Here is a 22,120-nt window from a genome sequence, read left to right as displayed (position 1 = left end):
CATGTAGCTGACGCGGGCTTGGCCACCATGCCATGACCATAGTGTTTCCACACTAAACGCCGCAAAAACGTACCTAACTACTACCAAGGGTGGCATATTTGCGGCGTTTGAGGTCTTCGGCCACAGATGCTGCATGACCAACACCAGCGCTGTAGGCCTAGCACATGATGGCCGCGAGAGTATGTCGCCGCGAGATAGACTACCCGTCCTTATGTCATTAATACAGTTAGAAGAAGACGTGTCATCTATCTCGCGGCGACATACTCTCGCGGCCATCATGTGCTAGGCCTACTGGTGCCCTGAAGATGGGACGGTGCGAGTGTGTCAACACACGTGGCATCCCACACTAGAGGCCGTCCCAACTTAGAAGGCACCAGCCAAGGAGGATCAAGTATGTTACGGAGTTACATATGTCTTTGATTTTATGGTTTAATTAATATATAAGTAGCTAAAATCAAGTAAAAGTAATACAAATATCATATTTACAGAAGCAGAACAACAAAGAGTATAAATGTATGAAACCCTCCTACTTTATAAAGCGGGGAGTATTATAAACCATTATTTTAATAGTCTTCAATAATCCTAAACATAATTGAAACGACTACTACAGCGTCATCTATTAATACTACTGTCTGTGAAGTATGCGTGAAGGGACAACAAATTAATAGTTCATATCAGGGCCTCTAGATAGCGCTGTAATCAAACTCGATACCGCGCCACCTAGTATTTCTTGCTAAAACTAGTAGGAGTGCGTAGAAGCGAAATGTAAACTAAGTAACTCGAACTTGCGTTCGTTTAGAGCCGTGCTGCTAGATGGCGCTATAACAAACTTTTAACAACGCCATCTAGGAAGTTTTATCTTAACTTCAATGATAACTTTAGTACTAAATTTAGTTCAGTATTTTGTTAATAGATGGATTTTATATCTGTGTTTTCCCTGTGCGTACCAAGTCCGTACCTACCAGAGAAAAGAGACTAACGGTACCTACATATTTTTTTACCCCCGGCCCCCGACGCAAAAACGACGGGGTGTTATAAGTTTGACGTGTCTGGCTGTATGTCTGTCTATCTGTTTACTGTCTGTCTGTCTGTTTGTGTGTCTGTCTATCTGTGTGTGTGTGTGTGTGTGTGTGTGTGTCTGTCTGTGGAATCGTAGCTCTCGAACGGATGAACCGATTTAGGTTTAGTTTTTTTTTTTGTTTGAATGCTGAATTAGGCGGAAGTGTTCTTAGCCTATAAATATGTGTACATTTCTTCACCTTAACTCGTTGCAATAAAGTGAAAAATGTACATATATTTATGAACTAGACTGTACATATTTATTTTCACCACACCAACTGGTACCTAAAGGCTCTCTTTGCTATTCGAAAACAGATTGGTAGCAAAATTGCATTTTATTTTATCCACAAGAGTGCAAAGTAATTTCATACAAATTTTAACTTGACGTCTTAAGGTGGCTGGTAAATTTTACTTATAAACAGTGATCGGACGGATTTGCGACATTCTTAGTGAATTACATAAATGACTATTAGCATTAGATGACGCACAAAAATCCGATCTCTACTTATTAAAATTAAATGATGATTTTGAATCATAAATATTGAATAAATTGTTGGATTTCAGCTAGTTTGATGTTTTATTTTGTTCTTGTCTCACTCGGTGGCAATGGTTGTTTGACCTTCGGGCTTCGTGCCTTGAACCCCTCGTAACGCTCAAGATTCCACTTTTTGAACCACTCGCTACGCTCGCGGTTCGATATTGGAATCTTCCGCTGGTTCGGGTATCAATATACGTGCGGTTAAGTTTAACAACTTGTGAAACAAATAACTAGTATTATTACTTCACCAGTCCAATATTATAAACAGATTCTTTTTGACTGTAGTAGCGGATAGTTTCGGTTCGTTTAGAGTTTTAGATATGACAAAATTACATCCTCACTTAAATTCGGTGCATGATTGTATTGGACTTTCAATCGGTATTTTGACATCAAACGTTTCGACTCCAATGAGTCTGCTTTTTCTGCTGAATAAGAAGATTGGATGCGACCAAAGACCCATTTAATACATTTTTTACTGATTTAAAAAAGTTAAAGGAATGCCGACCGTGGTAAAAACTAATAATAGTAATCGGTAGCTATAGATGACACCTGCGCGATCTACTATTATGTTAAAAATAAACTATTTTGAGCCCTACTCCCTGGACCAAAAGGCTCTAATTTTAGGATTATTTTATACACCTACCTACTTATAAAATGTATGAATGGGATGACCGTGGAATCACAGCTTAAATGGTTGTGACGAATCAATCTGAAACTAAGTCGACAATTTGGATTTTAATTAAGTTAAGAACCTAAATAAATATAAGTTTAGATGGAAAGTTAAAAGCAAAAACAGATGACATAGAGATATTCTAATTATCACAATTTATCTACCTAAATGTCCTCACGAATTTAACTACAATTTAAAGGAGAGGCTTTACTTATACATTAAAATTTTGAAACCTTCGCAACACTCAAGATTCAGATTTTCGAACAACTCGCTACGCTCGTGGTTCCATAGTTTCCATACTGGAATCATTCGCTTCACAAAACAAACAACTATAACTAGCTGAACAGTAGGGAATGTGGAACGTATTTTAACAAGGTCATAATAATTATTATTATTCGTCGCACATCATTAAAATCATTATTTTTGTATCATTTCTATCAATTTTAATTTTATCACCCAATGTTACTTCCCTCGAGTGTAGTGAACTTCGTAAACGCACCGGCCGTCCGCTCGCGCTGACACCGCAGTCTGCGCGCGCATGCGTTTCGTTCTTGACGTGTGTTCTGTCAAAAGTTCAAAACGCTCGCGTACACACGTCCCGATTTCGTAACGTTCTGTGCTAGTGAATTCAATATTTACCGTCGTTATTTAAATAAAACAGACTTGTAATGGATATAAACGATCGAAAAGTAAATTCGCGTACGCATTCGATCACAATGAATCGTGATTCTAAGTTTGTTTTGCGAAAAATCACAATGGATTTCGCGATTCTGTTTTGCAGTAAGTTTTTGCTTTTATTATTGTTTTTTATTAATGTTAGCATTATTAAGGTTGCACTGGAATGGCTGCAATATGGTTTGATGTACAAAAACAGGTTTAATTTGCAATTTTATATTGTAGTTGTGGTTTTATGTGTACCCTTGTTATTTTGCAACTTAACTGTTTTATACGTAGGTACAAAAATTGAATACACGCTAAATTCACGGTTATAAACTTAGTATTTAATTTTATAATATCCATTGCAACCATATCAAACGTATTTGTCATTTTTATTATCACAACACAGTCATTAAACTGAAATAATGACAATTAATTAATTGACTCTTATCAGAATACTAAATTACACTGTATAGTTCACTTGCACTCACTGTTAATATCAAGGGAAGCTAAAAAGGACTACTAAATACACTAAAAACTACACATATACACATACACATATTTTTTGTCAATTAATAAATTCTAGTAGGTCTGTGTTCTGCCTACCCCTTTATGGGATACAGGCGTGATTATATGTATGTATGTACGTAATAAATTCTTGATACATCTTATCAGTGTGTATGATTTTTTTTTTATGGGATAGGAGGCACACATGCAGACAGGTCGCTTGGTGGTAAGAAATCACTGCCTCCCATGGACACCCGAAACTCCAGTAGTGTTGAAGGTGCGTTGCCGACCTTTAAGATGGGTGTAATTGTTGATACAATAGGCAAATATTACTTGAAATACAATTTTTAAAATAATTTTTAAATCTTAACTTGATGGTACCCAACTGTCACTCGATATGGGCAATATGTACAGGTAGTGATAGATAGAGATAGAGAGATATTTATTTTGCTTCCAAGTACACACAATAACAATTATTATGGTAACATGGACCCTAGTAGGGTATTGCAAAAACAGTTTCAAACTTAAAACTAGGTTACAGTACCAGCACAATAAGCTCAATTGATCAATGAGAACTTATGTGAAGAAAATAGTCGTAGACAAAGTCTAATAGCGTGCAAGATTTGACACAAAAAAACATAAACTACAAATAAAGAAACAAGTGAAAACTTATAAAAAGATAATTCATATTTCTATACCGTGCTAAACCTTAGTAACAACACAGTAAATATTACACTCAGTTATCACATTAGTGGTTTGCACACATTGCACCGCACAAGGGGGCTTGTGTTGCAGCGGGATGACCCTGTCCCGGCGCTTTCTGAGAAACATATCCCATTGCCATCTCGTGATCATTGCTCTAAATAAGTTCAATTTTGTTATCAATCGAGTTGGGTTTAAGGTAATTGTTATACTGTACTGTACATTTGTTGCATTAAGTTGTGCTATTATTACATGTATTGTGTCATATAATATTTATTTATTATGATTTCTGTGTATGATACTTTTTTAAGGGCTAGAATTTATATAAATTTATTTTTATTATTACTGATTTTCTGGTTTGTCTTGTTCTGCTACTAAAATATTATATTATCATGGCAATAAGCATGTGCTTTTACTATTAATAAATTGATTATGATTATAATGTCAATAATGCAAAGGACATCCTCTCGTACGGCCCACCATAGTTAGTTTTCCGATTCTGATTTTTTCTGAATTTGAACCTTCTACAAGTAAATTGGTACGATTTCGTTTGTTTCATAAATCAATGTATCACTGGAAATCTTACTTTATTTGGTTCATGAAGTGAGCATTTCTTTTTTTTTTCTGCAAAAAAAAATTTTTTGATTGTTTTAGGGAATTTTAGGTCAATTGTACTCAGAATCACGAGTACTTTCAATCTCACTGGGAGACAAAAAGTGTCCCAGAATTTCCATACATTTTTGTTACTTTCCTCTTTTGTTACCCCATACAACATGTACGGAAAATGGTAACAAAATAAGAAAAAATCTTATGGGACAATTTTTTTAAGTACTAGGATTGAAAAAGCTAGTAATTCTGAGTAGAAATAGCATATTTTTTTTCAAAAATATCATAATTCATAAAAGTGGCAAAAAAAAAGTAATGCTCAAATACTCAAATTAGATTGCAACAACTATGTACATTGTAATGTACATTGGGCCTTACGAGGTGGCTGTTTTTCGCACAAACATACACACCAATATTATATTGTGCAGGTTTATAAATACAGGTACAAATGTAGGCAACATATGAGTGACAGAAAACTCTGCCTTTTTGGGTCAATACAAAAGGTATTGCAGTATTTGCAGTTTTCTGACTGCACGCAAGTGTGACCCTGCTATTTTTGACGAGTGAAATTTCCTGGGTTTTCCTTAGCTTAGCTATATTTAGCTACCTATTGGTTATTTGTGTGTGAAGTAGGCGCCCTGAGAAGCTACCACCGATAACAATATTGGGAAATGGGTCTGCAATATTTCTTCAAATAATACTTAATGCTAGGCGAGTAAGAACCAGACGTTTATTAAAAACAACTAATAATTATAAAAAACGATATCTTTTAAAATTCGCACCCAACCATATGTTACCACTACACTCATTGCTAGCTAATATTCTAAGTTACAGAAAGGCGACCACAATGATACATACAGTCAAACAATTTTAATTGGCCTCGGCCTTAGAACCTTTTCACAGTAAACGTCAAAGCTACTTTTACGGCAAATAAACCAAAATAAGACCAAATAGTGCAAGGTGTCAATAAAACAGGGTTCTAAAATGGCCATACTTAAGGTACAGCGGGGCCATTTTCGACTGGGGGCCAAATGTAACTGGTCCATTTTTTCTATGTTTTACAAATTTTACAATGTTTGCATTATTAAATAGAGTGTCCACCGGTTATGTATGGTAGGCGTGTTCAGTGGATACATGTAGAACTCAAGATCATACTGTAATAATGGAAAAAATGGATTAGTAACAACTGCCCTCCCGGTCGAGTTTGCCCCGCTGTACCTTACCAAAAAGTTACTAAGGTCACAGTATAATAAAGAGTACTATCGTACAGTATGGCCACTCCTGCTCCCAGCTGAAAGTGTCGCCCACCCCCTCTCGGTTACCTCACAGTTACCGCCTGTCAAAAACGCGAACAGTCGACCTGTCATATGTCAGTCATACAAGCATGGTGCGCATTCACCTACACGAGCTTAGAACGTGTGCAGCATACAGTGTGCTAGGAACGCGCCCCTTTCATATATTTGATCGCCAGTGTCCGCGCGAGATGTGCTAAGGTAATTTATTGTCTCTGCATCGCTAAGACCGCTTGTCATTTATAATTGTAATAGACTACCGATAGCTATACAATCATGGTCGTGTCTAATACAAACGCGTAAATTTGGCGAACAGCCAATTAAAATAGTAAAATAGAGCCCAGCAACACTTTCCCACGTTTTTGGCGCACATCAATACACTATTAAAAACATTTTAGTTTGTTTACATCTTGTCAAATCTGTCGTCGCTTGGCGCTTAAAAAACAAATTTCTAGACGGTTGCTGTCAGAAAGTTTTACGTTTAGGCAGATCATGTTTTAAAGTGACAGGTCTCAAAGTGGAAGTGGATAGATATAGGACATAATAATGAATAAATAGTCGCTTTTTGTGGGGGCCCATCTTGTGGGGACGAGTCACCGTCTGCCGGAAATAAAATTGGATACCGTTTTATTAGGCAGGCGTCCGGTTTTTTATCCCATAGCCCAGTATTTAGTCCATCACTGTCATCCAATAGCTCAGTTATTTTAGATTCTATTAAATCTCAAATAGTCCTTATACCCTGGCGGGTGTCCCACGATACGAGCAAGGGCAACATCCGCGTGTACCCCTTACATTTCACTAAAGTGTCAAAAGGGCCTCTACGCGTTGGCTTTGGCCCCGCGCACGCGTCCCAAAGGTCCGGAACACCATTGTTCCGTGATGGAAGACATACAAAAAAAACTATTTCCCCTCACTAGCTCGGAAACACGTATTTTGTCCATTAATACCAGCGGGTAAAAACGCATTTTATCCACTAGTGGGTAAAGTAATTTGACCTTGAACAAAGTCAAATTAACTGCTTTAAAATTGATAAAAGTAGGTGAATCTAGTAATAAAGATGATTTACCACCTGTGGAACTACTGGAAGCAGTGATAAACGCAATTTTTGCGTTGTAGTTTCCTCGCTATAGTGAGGGGAAAAGTTTTGTGTTACACTCGGGTGCAAATGTATTTTACTTCTCGTCTGTTAAAAAACTCGCAAGTTCAGGATTCTATTCTCAAACCACTCGCTTCGCTCGTGGTTCAACTATAGAATCCTTTCACTTGCTCGTTTTTCAATTCCACACTCGGTGTTAAAATACAACTTGTATAACAAATAACTATAGTATGTCTACTATAAATACACATTCTTGACATAATAGGTATTTATGAAGCACGTATTAAATTGCAGTGGAATACAAATACATATTTATTCATGGTAAAGGTTGCCATGTCTACAGTACTGTAACTCACAGAGCAGCAGACACTTGATAACTTGATAAGTAAGGTTTCAATTTCAATCATTTAATTCTCCTAAGGCTAAGGATAGTTTAGGTTTAAAAATCTTAGCTTCTGAAGTCTAACAGGTCGGCTTTTACAAATATGTCAGTAATATTAATGGCTATTACTGAATTGGTGAGCACCATCTTAGACTGTCTGTCTTCCCATCAGGTGTGACTAGGGTTAATCGCCGATCAGTCCATAATAAAAAAAAAAATATTTCTATGCGGTTATTTTTTTAATTATTTTTACTAGTTTCCCTACTCATCACAGGCCTTTGCGTCTATTGCAGAATTTGCAGATGATTTAAACATTGCTGTCACATTTTGGCAGAAAAAACTCATGCTACCGAAGTTCCCTGACTAAACCATAATTATCAAAACAATTTAAATAATTGGTCAAATTGGCATTACAAAATTACATTTTGTCTTACTCATGGCTTCAATAGAAAAGCGCCTAATTTGTCGTAGCGCACAAATGTGTACTTATGCAGATAAAAAGGTGTAAAATCCTAAAGATAACCACCCATGATCCCTCAAAGAAAACATTACACAATACAAACTATAAATTCTTGTTATCTGTGAAAAGTAACAATGCGGTCTCTATCTGTACTGTAATGTTTGCGTAGGCGTATGGCGCCTAGGATTTTAAAGAAAAAACTTTGGCTACAGTTATAAAGTCATAAATATACATTTGGGAGGAAGGAAAAGATAGCAGATAGGTCGTAAATTGATTTTTTTATGGAAATGGTTCATAAAAAGTATTATTGAAAATGGGTTAGGGAAGTGTAACGTGTAGGGGGGAGGGAAATGTAAGTAGTAGGGTACCCCCGTTACCAGCCCGGGTCTGGGGCCTGCTCCCAGGACCCCACCACCGCCCATCCATGGTCTTACTGAACCTAAAAAAAAAAAAAAAAAAAAAAAAAAAAAAAAAAAAAAAAAAAAAAATAGCCCCCCATTTAGATTCATTGCGCTGGGTCTCGACGCTCTCAGAAGCCTCCTTCTAGTATTTACAGAATACGTTCTTTACACAATAAACCTTGTGCACGACGGTCACAAAAGGATTACCGACCCTTTCTATTGTTCGATCTGGACTCGGCGCTAGACCATTGTTACCCTACCCAGCTACCTGGCAGTGTCATGCACACCTTTTCCTTGTGTCTCATACTGATAGGTATTTTATAATTAATTTTTAGTATAACTTTGTAATCATATGGATTGCGATTCTAACCTAACCTAACCTAATTAAAATACCTAACTTTTCCATTCGTAACCTAACCAAATTTAATTAAAACCTACTCTTAGTTAACCTAAGTAGTCTAGACTTACCTTTATGAAACCTAACTGAGTTTCACCTACTTTTACTTTTATTTCTATAAATGTAGGTATTTATGAAATGTATTATAATTACGTTTTAACTTAAGAACTTCTGAGTTACATTTAAGTTTATCCAAATACCTAAACTTAACGATCCTATCTAGCGTATCTTTCTTTTTCTCGAATATTTATGATATCTTATACCTATTTCTATCATACATCTCTTTGTTGTATTACCAAATTTGTACATATGATTAATAAGTCAATTTTTTGATTACGTCTTAATAAAAGTTAATTTCCCATCTTATCAAACTTTCTTTTTTTACATATATTTCAATGTTTTGTATCTGAATAAACCTCGGTAATTTTGTGAAGTTGCGTTTTTGCTTAATTGCTTTATTTATTGTACCTTCTTTGAATAATTTACTTACCTATGTCTATTATTATTTTTTATGACTTGTGTATTGTTTAAGAGAATGCATACTTTCAATAAACTTGTTACGACGTGAGAAACTGAGAACCGGTTAAAACATGTTTAAGGCTAATTCTATGTGAATAAAAATGTCTTTTGTGCATTTTTAAAGATAATATATATTTATTGTTTCCGCTTATTTGAATAATTCGGGTTTTGGGTAAAGAGATCCTTCGACGAACATGTCAAGGCATGATACTTTCTATTCATATTTAACAAAGAGCATTAACTGGTGTAAACATGTTTTAGACTAACGCACCGGTAATTCGTGTGATACTATACAGCACGACCACGGATGATTTTATTAATTCTGTTGCGGTACAAATTCACGAATAAAAATGTACTTTTTTGTACTTACGTTTTAAAAAAATGTACCCTTATGGTTTCGGAGTTTCGACATAGGGGCCGTGGTCGTGCTAGGTAGGTACTCCCTGGCACGACCACACTATATTTAATGATTTTTTAAATTTCTGTTGTGGTACCAATTCACGAAAAAAAAATGTACTTTTCTGTACATACCTTTTTATAAAAAGTACCCTCATGGTTTCGGAGTTTCGACATGGGTTGTGGTCGTGCTAAGTTTTTGAAGTAATTTACATAGTACAATTTCAAAACACTTGTTTAGTATTCTTTTGACCATCAAATTAAACATAAATATAGTGTGGTCGTGCCAGGAAGTACCACCTATCTAGCACGACCACACCCCATGTCAAAACTCCGAAACCATGAGGGTATTTTTTTTTAAATGTAAGTACAAAAAAGTACATTTTTTTTCGTGAATTTGTACTGCAACAGAAATTTAAAATCTCATTAAATATAGTGTGGTCGTGCCAGGGAGTACCTACCTAGCACGACCACGGGCCCTATGTCGAAACTCCAAAATCATAAGGGTACATTTTTTTTAAACGTCAGTACAAAAAAGTACATTTTTTTTCATGAATTTGTACCGCATCAGAATTAATAAAATCATCCGTGGTCGTGCTGTATAGTATCACACGGTAATTCTTGTGACTTGAATTTATTATTGTAACAACTTAGTTGCTTTATTATAGATGTTTATTGTATTGTAAAATGACAAAAAGTTTATTGTTTGCGTTCAGGTATAAGATGAACTGGTTGAAACAAGATTTATGGTACGTTCCCCTGCTCTCTACCATATTACGAGTATAAAAGCCAAAGAGAGTCGAGGCTGAATAAGTATTCCTGTAGAGGCAGCCTTCTGTACCAGAGCTCCTTGTATCTAGTGTGGTATATAGAGAAGTGGAGTGTGCGTTCAAAAGTGAAGTGTTTATAGACAGATCCAACAATGGACGTGAGTATGTTTTTCTTTTTAAATTACTGTAACCCATATTGCCTTTTTATAATATTGTTTCGTCTAGTGTTCTTTGTATTTAATTAATAGAATTGTTAATAGTGTTTAAAATATTGTCTTTCATTGTTTCAGTTCTCTGAAAATACTTTCAAGAACTATTACTACCCGGAAAATCAGGGTGATTCAACCGATGAGGAAGGTACAGCTGGTTTCAAAGTTAAGCAAGCCCTCGCAAAGAAACGTCCTGGAAATAATATTGACAGCTTCTTTGAACGACCTAAAAAGCAGTGTAAAACCTTGAAACGGTCTTCGAATGTAAGCAAAAGTTCGCCAGAAGGCGTGGCTAATTTATCATCTGGACAAGATGATGGGGCGTATTCATCTCACTTAATTAAAATAGAGATATATGATATGCAAACAATCAAAAACATCCCATCCACGGAACACTGGAAGCACGCGGACGTCAGACTGAAGTATTTTGCGTTGGAAGACGACTTGGAATTACAAAATACGCGAAATATTGTATATAATATTACAAAACAATTAGCTTCTAAGGACACATGTGTAAAATATTTTATAGATAATAAGAAACAGTGATAAATATAATTTTTAACGATAGCAGTAGGATAGTGTTAAAGTGTTTCACATTTCTTATCTTTCCTTTTTATGATTTAAGTAAATTTCCTTGTAAGATATTCTTTTGCATTGTTTCACATTCCAAACAAAATAAATAAGAAATAAAATGGTGTCAAATGTCTGTAGTTTTATAAAGGTTACTATGTGAGAATTCAAAATAAAAATAATTATTACCAGTACACGTATTTTTATTTATTTCACAAAAAAGGTCTTAAACATGTTTCGTAATACTAGATCATTACATAAAGAATTATCAGAAAACAAGTTAAGCATATGTTTCATAGATTTTCCATGAAACTTAAAATACAAATAAACTAAACAATATTCACCACAAACAGAAGTGAAATGGTTTTGAAGTGATTTATTATTGTAAAACCACCGTCTCGTATTTCTATCTAGAAATGACTTATGATAACCGGAAGGTTTCCTGCCAAAGGAGTCAAAATATTCACCTACACCATTTACATCAATGTGTATAGCAACCCAATGGGAACCCGGTTTTGAATCAGGGTCCAAATTACTGACAATAAAGGTAGGTAGATTAACCCGAATAGGTATTTTGTTGGCAGCAAAAACATTTGAATTAAACAATGGGTTTAGTTTCCTCATACAAAATTGAATTTCTTTAGTATCCATAGTTAAGTAACATATACAAATTATTGATGATCATGCAAACAATGGTGAATTCCAAATAAAATAAATTAAAGAGAACGGGGTATTTATATGTTTCTTAACTATTGTAATCTACAGATACATCACGATTTTTATTTATTTCAATTATATTATCAAATTCTGCATACACAATACAATTAATGGTACTAGTTAGAGCGGAATCAAAACGTACTTCTATCCGAACGCTACCATGTCTAACAAGATTCCAGTGTGAAGTTGAATTAGCAGATAAATCAGGAGTTAAATCAAAACACAATAAACAATAACCTTGACCAAAATCTGTTCTGCTTATTCCATTACCCTCGTTATGGAAATGAATACCAGTTCCAGAAAATAGAGTGTGATATGCTGCTGCTATTGTACCAGAACTAAATGAAGGTTGTAATGTTTTAGAAGGAACTTCATGACCATCTACGAACAAACTAAATGAATTCATATTATAATGTTGAAAATTAAACGGATTTAATGCTAAATTACCATTAAAACCTGAATTTGATACAAATCCAATAATACATCTTTTAGGAATTTGTCCGAGAAATATATTATCTAATGTTTTACCCTGAACCCCCGTTGGTATTGTGAGAACCTTAACTTCTGCCCTCGTAATGGGGTACTTCGCAGTTGTTGTGGCTAATACTTTTTGATGGGCTAACAAAACACTAGGATTGATTCTCGTTCTCCTTACAATGAGGCTGGCATCCATTATTTGTACTTTGAATTTTTTATCTTGGTGGCAAATAAGATTGAATGATTCTTTTGAGCGAACTAACTTAATACGTAGTTCTACACCATTTATTAAGAATTTCTCTTGATTAAATATATCACCATGTAAATGACCAATCATTTCTACTTCCTTACTCTCCTTGATAAATTCCAGCCTTTTGTTAAACCCTTTGTTGTTAACGTCAACAGTATCCATATAGCCCGGCGTATCTTCATACCACAATCCACAAGTAAGATGAGTTGTTTTGGCTGCTGGTCCGTAGTTGAGAAGATTTTCCATATAAGCACGGTAGGCATATGTATTGTTTGGTGGTGATATGAGTTTTTGATTTAAATATACATCAAGTTGATTAAAAAGAGAATGTAACCAGTTATTGGTGGGTCCAACTGCAGCATCTGCTTTTAATTTAGTACCATCTTGGTTCAACACTTTAGCAGTAATGTGTATCATTGTGTGTGATAGATCTATGTAGTCATCACCTGATCCAGGTACTTGAAATTCGATTGGACCGTCATCGCTTAAAGATGAAATTGGTTTATAATGAATCCACTGTCCGCTTTCAATGCTTGTTTGAGTTGATGGAAGGGCAAATATATCTAATTCAGATTTCGCACACTCACATGAATGATTATGTAAAAATGACATTATTTAGTTTGAAAATATATCGTTATTTATATCTTTTTTATTTTTTTTACTTCCTCTTCGTCGCGATGCTTTTAGAGCAATGAGCGGTTCCCTTCTTTTATTGGACATTTTATACCCAGATCCTGACATAAGGGAATCAATTTTTTCATCGGCCTTTCTTTTCAGGTTTGCACTTGCTTCCTTGAATCGTGATCGTATGGAACTGTCTATAGGGCGAGCATTTACCATATCAGATAAGAGTCCAACTCCTGCTCCTAAAGTTTCTTTTCCAATGGTTCTTAAACCACTAGATAATAAAGGGAGTACGGATCTAAATAGTCCTCCCAAAAAACTGCCTATACCATGTCCTCTTTGATATGGAACTCCCTTATAGACAATTCCTACACCAGAGCCGGCTTGGTGTGAATAATAATGTTCGTAAGGACAAGAGGTTGATGATCTGTTATACATCATTTTACACGTTGAAAGTGTAGTTTCACGCAAGAAGACCCAAATTGAAATGGTACTCTGACACCGGTTGTTGTTCTTATATCTATTTCAATTGTATCAAACTCTCTTCGTAAAACTGGTACATAGTGAGCAGGTGAGAAAATATGTGTTTTATAAGCTCCATAAATGAACTTAGTTGGATCTAAAGGTATTATTCTAAGTAACGATGTTATAACATCTCCAACTACTTGTGGATGAATGATATCTGTATAAACAAATATTTGAGATGGTAAACCTAAATATAAATTTGCTGGGTTTTTTCCCAATGTGATTTGTTTCAAATTTGTTCTTGGTTTAAAACCCATTTGAAGACTTAGTATTGGAGTTGTTATGATAGAAGTGATATCTTTATTTGATGTTGTTACTCCTATCATTTTTGTTAGTTCATCATAACGAAATTTAACATTATTTTTTAACTGAGGGTTTTCATTAAACGCTTGAAGAAAGTGATCTATATTATCGTAAGTAGTGGCTGGTATATGAGCTTTTATATCCACAATTTTTGAAGTCTTGTCAGCAGGCGAAAACACTTTTTTCTTTATATAAATTATGTTTTCATGCTCTTGTACATTATACATAGAACAAGGGTATTGAAATTCCACCAAACCAACTACCCATTCTCCATCCAATTTAATGGTCTTTGGTAATTTTGTTAAAAAATGTGCAGTCGTATTATCTGTGTAATAATCGGATGAACTATTACTTAACAAAGTTAAATAAAAGCTATTATCACTCATATTTTCTTTAAGCTTGATTCAGGTATCCAAGAATTAAATTTATTAGGATAACCTTGCCACTTCACTAGTATTTCCTTTCTGCCAGCAACTCGACGTGAACGTAATATTTTATCAATTTTATACTCGTTGGAGGGGAGGTAAGTTACTTTTTGTATTTCTTTTGAATAAAACGTCCCAATTATGCGTTCGCCTTCCAAATCCCTTAGTGTATAAACAATCCGAGGAGATCTTTTAATAATTGAATTAATTATAAATATTTCATCACTCCAATTACTTTCGTAACCTTTTTGAAATATATGTTTGTATTTAGTGATTCTAACATGATCTCCTACGTTTAGTTTTGCAGTTTCTGGTGAGATTTGTCTATCTGTATTGCGATCATATAAATTACACCAAACAGTCATAATATTATTAGAGTTAACATCAACTGGACACATTTTTATGCTTGAATGATAGCTGTGGTTGTAAGAATAAAGAAGATCTTGTAGAACATTTATGTAATTATATGTATTCTTATGAGTGAAGTAACGCCACATTTTCGTTTTAAGAGTTCTCTGGAACCTTTCTACTATACTTGCTTTAATATCAGGGTTATTAGTGGTATAATAATTAATATTTTTACTTTTGAAATAATCTCTTACCACCTTTGAAACGAATTCCGTACCTTTATCAGATTGGATATGACGAGGAACTGAGTTGGCTTCAGTAAATATGCTTTCAAAACAATGTTTAACTGTTGCTGAATCCTTCTTCTTCATGGCTCTTGCAAAAGCATATTTACTGAATACATCGATAACACAAAGAATATATTTGTAACCATCATTAAATTGACTATATGTACTCATGTCACTCAAATCAGCTTGCCAAAGTTCATTAAAGTTAGATAGAATGTATCTATTTCTAGTAAACCGCCTATGAACAGGTTTATGTAGTGTATACGTGTCTTGAGATTGTAACCATTTTTTTACATCTTCTTTATTCATTTGACCTTTCATTTCCTTTGTTAAATTATTTAAACTGCTATAACCAGCGGGATGAGAGATATCATAGTAGATTCTGTTAATATCTAATAAGGAGTCCATCTTTCCCAATTTATAGTTTTTGCAGATGATTTTTGTACTCGTGTAGTAAGAGGAGTAGATGTGTTGTTTTCTTTATCTAACGAGGCTCGTGTTCTTATAGAAGTAGAGGGGGTAAAGGGCTCAATCAAAGGAGTGTCATTAATAAATGCTAAATTTGTAGGATTACCTATGCATGACTTAGGAACTTTGATATCTTTTAAAAGTAAAGCAAACACTTCCCAGCCAATTGGTTTAGGACGTTTAAGACATCTAACCGTGTCGCTCACCAAATCAGTAATATTGCTATTTTGAATAGTCTGGTTGTTTATAACAACTTCACCAGTCTGCTTCCACCAAATTTTAGGTTTACTTAAAACAATGTAATCTAATAGCGTTCTAGCTTTTTTTTCATAAGATTTAGGTAATATCTCTATTATTTTTGATGGACTGATCGGCATTGATTCTTGATTTATTTCACCAGGTGTCGTGTTAAACAAAGATGGTGCAGCTATCTCAGTTACATCACCTTTCGCTGATTCCTTATATTCTGTCTCCTCCTTTTTGGGTATCTTTGAATTTATGATATCATTACTTTCTTTGTTGAATTGATCGAACCCCTCCATTACTATAGGTATCTTAAACGGTTTTCGATCTGTTTCAATAAAATGTAGAAACCGCTGCAATGCTTGAGAATAAAGCATCCATTTTTCACGATCGTTCATTTTACTTTTGAGAATTTTTTGCATCTCTTCATCTAGCCGAGATGAGGAATTTTCAGGAGGGTTCTCATTGCGTTTCAACTTTTCAATAAAGTCCGATTCAACTAATAACATTTTTTTCGTGTTTTCCATTTTGTTTATTTATGATAAAGAGTTAACTAAGGCACTTAGAACTGCTCCTAAAATAATAGGTAAAAAGGCACCTCCTTTTTGAATTATAACCGTTTTTCTTAATTTATGTTTACCTTTTGAAACTAATTTCCTTAATATGTCTTTGTACTTTTTTAACTTTGTTTTTTCCTTTTTTTCTAAAGGAATTTTCCCATTCAGAACGTTATAAATGCACTCGCATATAATGTTGATCTCTTCATCATCACAAGATTTAAGTAATGCAGTACGATATTTGGGTTTAAGCAAGTGCAATGCTTCTAATAAATGTTTATATGTGTTTACTCTTGCATGCATCATGTAGAACTGACTAAAATTTGTTGATTTTTATCATATTTAAATCCTTTTTTGGGTACATACACTGTGCAATGTCCATCAAATGGAAATATTTTTGTTTTAAAACGACATATGTCATTTGTATTTTGTTTCAGATCAATCATAAGGTAACCATGAGCATCCTTTGTAGCATCTTTGTAGGCTTCATCCACGAATTTTGAGTTTTCAGGACAAACTTGTCGTGACAGGTATCGTATTTGAGTTTTATCTCTAGGGTTCTTAAAAAATACAATGTAGCTTGTGTTCAGTGAAATATCACGTTGACCTCTTCCTTGATGAAATATGTTTTGTGTTATATAAAAAACACTTAAATTTCTATGATGACTTCCTTTAGTAAAAATATCAACAACTCGTCCATCTGATTCTCTCATTAAATCATCTATTATTAGAAGTTTAGGTTTTTTCCCATCGAAAGTTGAAAAATCTGGTATTCCTTGACTATAATTTACATTTTCTAGATTATAAAGAGGTTGCATTTCATCATAACACCAAATAATTTCATCAAATTCTATGTTACATATCTCTTTAGTATTATTCAAAAAATTTGTAACAAATTGAGTTTTGCCACACCCACTGGGACCTGCGACAATGGTAGTGAAAGGATGATAAAAATGAATCATCTTTGAATGCTGTAATATGTTTAACAGTGTTGATATGAATGCGGATAGACATTAAATGGTGCTATTCAATAAACATATTACTATTTAAACTAAAGTAGAGTAAAAAAAAAAAAAAAAACTGATAAAAAATATGTATATTTATTCTGATATTAACACTTTTCTTTATAATCTATTGTTACATTTTATATACCCAACCACCAATTTAAATTTAAACATAAAAAACAATAAATCTATGTTTACAATATTCTTATGCCAAAACACGAATAAATTAATTAAAATTAATTAAAATATAATTTACAATTAAATTTAAGTTAACTATTCAAATTTACATACAAAATATATATTACAAACAATAATTCGAATTTGAATGTTCTGTCATTTACATGACAAAATTTAAATTATTTTTTTATTTTACAATGTCCCCACGCAAGGGTGTCACAAGTGTTTTCTAATAAGTAACGTTTTGTATCATCATGAGATAATGATATTTTATTAATTTTTTGAGTGAATATTACATGTTTTATAGATTTAAATCTTAGCATTTGAGCACGTTGCACATTTTTGTTAAATAAACATGTTTTGAAATTATTTAGAGTAAATTTCTTTGTAACACATACATTGACTCCTTTAGCTTTTGATAAAACACCATATTTACCTTTTTTGTCATCATTCTCATCATATTTTTCAACATCTAAGGCATACATTTTAGATTTTAGACCAACGAACTCTTTTAAAATTCTACCATTATTTTCATCTTTGAAAAATCCTAATCGCTTTTTATTTATAAGTGGGAAATTATATTTATTGATAGGAGGATAGTCAGATGTATCAAAATAGAAATTAAGATCTTTTTTTATATCTGCATAAAAATTTTCAGTGAAAATTTGATAAATTAAACTATCCGTATCTGTATAAAGAAGTTTGAGTTTGTTAGGATATTTGATTTTCATGTAGTTGTAGTGAAAGTCATACATTAAAGTTTTTGATATATCTAATACACAAAACCCCAAATAAATCGGTTTATTATAAAAGACTTTAGTTTTTTTCAATTGAACAGCTACTAAATTCTCTGAGAATATGGATAGACTGTGGAACTCAGGTCTAGCTATCAAAGACTGAACCCCTTGCGATTTCCCTCGATTTTCCCAGTGATTTAATAATTTGACGTTTACACGTTTTGCAACATTTTCCATAGTCTTACCGAACACTGAATTGTTCATTAGTTTAAAAAAATCTTTTTCAAAATCAGATGATGCCAGCGATCTCATGTGGGTATTTAAATCTATGTAACTTTTTAACCACATAGACTGCTGAAATTTAAGAATGCGATGTATTTTACTTAATACCAAACCATTCTTCAAACACTGTTTTAGATTTCGATAATGAATTACATAATTAGTTTTTCTATTTAAATTAGGAATCAGTTTTTTTCTTTACAATTACCCAAACAAACGTTTTCAGGACAGAATGGTAAATCTGAATGTGAGTCATGAATTTCGTTAGGGTATTCGAGGTCAACTTCTAATATGAAACCATGATCAGCGTCATCGGCTATATTGAAGTCTGTATCTACATGAACCCATTCAAATTTACCTGTAGGGAGACATTGAGACATAGCCCATCCGTAAAGGTTGTTTGCATCAAAATACATAAGATAGGACGATGGTATGTTTGAATCAAAATCACCCATAAATTTATTATTAGCTTTCGCATATCTGTTACTACATTGCGATATGCCACCTCGAATATTTTTTGCAATGAATGATATTTTATCTATATCAGTTAGGAGTTCTAATTTTATTTTTGTAGTAAATAACATTGCATCCCAACTTAATCCTGGAGCAGTATAATAATGAGCGGGATCTAAACCATACGTCTTAAGACAAAGGTTTCTAAAATTTTCAAATACGTCAGCCAGTAACAAAACATCTGTTATTAGGTATAAATCGGAGTAATCGCCCATATTTTTGCAACGAAAATGGGACCAAACATCTTTTGCATGATTATAATCATCTTCTGAGATGTGACTATCAGTCAAAGAACTAAAAAAATTGTCTTTAGAGGGAAGATCAGTTAACTTTAAAGAATCGTATGATGTCATGTATTCATACGGATACACACCCTTTCGTAATAAGCGTTTAAAATCGTCCTCACAAGTGAAATTCAATTTTAATTCATGAAATTGTTTAGGAAACAAGTTTTTTGCTAGTTTATCAAGACTGCTGGGCATAAATTTAAGTGAATCTACAAACCTCAATTTGATTGTGCGATTATTTATTTGTAACTTCTTAGAAAATGAAATGTATTTTTCTTTGTTCTGTGGAATCAATTCAATGTCCCCTTCCACCAAACCAAGTCCATGTACTATGAAATGACTATCATAGTTACTCAAATTATGAAAAAATACAGGTATAAATTGAGGTGCTTTGTATTTTTCAGAACAAAATGTATGCGCTACGCCTTCGTAAAGACCAGTATGGAAATTGTAGGAAATGATAGAATCACTATTTAAATTTCTATCACAAATGTAACATGTCCTACTCTGAGCAATATGTTTATTATTTTCAATGGATAAAGGCAATGGAGTTTTTCCGAAAGTATTCCTCTTACAAATGCTTTTTAAATCTTTTTCTATGTACTTCATAAATACCTGGGTGCAATCTTTACCTTTGTATGTTCTATACACAGACAATTTATCATTATAAGAACACTTAATATAATATCCAAAACTATATACCTCATGTTTTTGAATATTTGTAGTAGAAGATGTTGGGTTATTTGACTGTGTTGCTATTGGGTTTAAAAAGGCTTCAAAATCAGCATAAACAACAAAAGGCACCCTTAATTTACGTTCGTAATTATCGAAGGTAACTTCATTGGTGGGAACGTTTTCATTGAACCAGTTTTTCTTTTTATCTTGTTCTGAAGGTAAATGTGTGCAAACATGGAAACAATCGTTTTTTTGATGTTTCATTAAATTTTCGTGAGTTGTGAAGTTGGATAAGCATCCATCGCAAATATGAACAGCATGCTGTGTATTTGATAATTGCTTAGATACTAATCTAGATAAGTTTTTGATAAAGCAATAATGTCCGTTACTATTTTTGGATATATACAATAAGTTCAAATGGATATCTTTTCTACACTTTGTTAAATGCAATGGTCCTACTATATCATGTTTTTTATTTTGAGAATTGTATTCAATTCCAAAAACGTTTATGCTCATATTATTATTATTTTCAAATTTTGGAATATCCCCCAATTTTATTGGAAAAGTTAAATCTCTAAAATTCAATTTATTTTTATGAACAATATACGATTTAGTACAGTTTGAACGATGGTTTGTTGGGGGGTATAATCCTGACAATACTGCCCATCTAAAACATTCTTGATCACTATTTTTTACATTAATAACTGCTTTTTTATTTTGAATATCTCTTGGTAACTCAATATAAGAAGAACCGCGCAACGGATTAAATTTGTTAACATTAACATCTAGATAGTTAAATTTTACTAAACCCCACCCACTGTCTTTTCTTTCAAAGTTAGATAATTTTGTTAATATATCCTTAATCACGGACTCGAAAATTTCATCCTTGTCGCTACTAGTATCAATAATATTGTTACATAATTGGAAATCAAAAGTATTATTGATTTGTTTGCTCTCTTGTGTAAAATCGGCATTTAGAATAAAGTTAACTTTCAATGCAAAATGATTACTAAGGGAACGATCCAATAATGCAAAGATTTTATCTCTATTCTTTTGTAAAATAGTTTCAGGTGTAAAAGGTTGGTAAACTTTTTCATTAAGTAGTATTCTATAAGTGGCCACCCTATTCTTAAACGCATTCTCAATTAATTGAACATCAATCCATTCTAAGTCAGATCTTATAACATTATTTTTATGAAGATTACTGTTTAAATGATTTTTAAAATATCTTTTAGACACTAACTTTTTACATACAGAACATTCAATTTCAGCATTATTATTTGTACTTACAATGACAGAAGGGGTTGGTTTAGATGACGTTGATGATGTAGGCTCAACAGCTAGGCGACTTTTCTTAACAGATACTTCTTCTTCTGTCTCTAAAACTGTAGCCGACCGTTTCAATCCACCTCCTATTTGAGAAGATCTAAAACAACGAAAACATATACATTTATAAATACTCTGATGCGAGATATAATTAAAAATATTTAAATGTTACTTCATTTATACTAACTCAAATCTTTTCGACACTGCTGACAATAGGCTTGCATCATTAAAACACCGTCAATTACATCTTCAGATACAGTTTTCTTCTTGGAATCGTTGATATAATGACCACTACATGGTGTAAAGTATGGTTTAATATCAAAATCTTCCACTAATGTAGAAGGTAACTTATTTTCTGTGTACCAGAGCCTTATACTGTTATGGAAACATTTTAAAATAAATTCTTTACTTAATTGTGCAATCTTGTCACGAGGTAAAGTGGGACCAATATGATAGTAAGTAAAAACCATTTTGGAAATGAACGTCACAAATAAGTATTACAATTATTGAAGCACGGTGGTAAAACACTGAATGATAACAATCTCAGATACCCCGTTTATATATGTGGGCTCTCCCACCTCACCATCAACGTAACAATAAGATCAAGTATCGCCTCGTTAAAAAACTATCCTATTGTTCAGCAGGTAATGGAATAATCGCTACAAGT

General features: G+C 33.4%; 1 protein-coding gene across 1 annotated transcript in view; it reads left to right on the top strand.

Moving 5' to 3' along the window:
* Positions 1-2,810: 2,810 nt before the first annotated feature.
* LOC125234674 (putative phosphatidate phosphatase) overlaps positions 2,811-22,120 on the top strand; it is a 124,043-nt gene continuing 104,733 nt past the window's right edge. Inside the window, 1 exon segment of the mRNA XM_048141015.1 lies at positions 2,811-3,047. Coding sequence (XP_047996972.1) covers positions 2,936-3,047 — 112 coding nt within the window. The 5' untranslated portion in view covers positions 2,811-2,935.

Source organism: Leguminivora glycinivorella, chromosome 16 (assembly GCF_023078275.1).
Source record: "Leguminivora glycinivorella isolate SPB_JAAS2020 chromosome 16, LegGlyc_1.1, whole genome shotgun sequence".
Classification (NCBI taxonomy): domain Eukaryota; kingdom Metazoa; phylum Arthropoda; class Insecta; order Lepidoptera; family Tortricidae; genus Leguminivora; species Leguminivora glycinivorella.
Note: the sequence above shows the minus strand (reverse complement) of the source record. Positions and strands in the feature narration are given on the sequence as shown.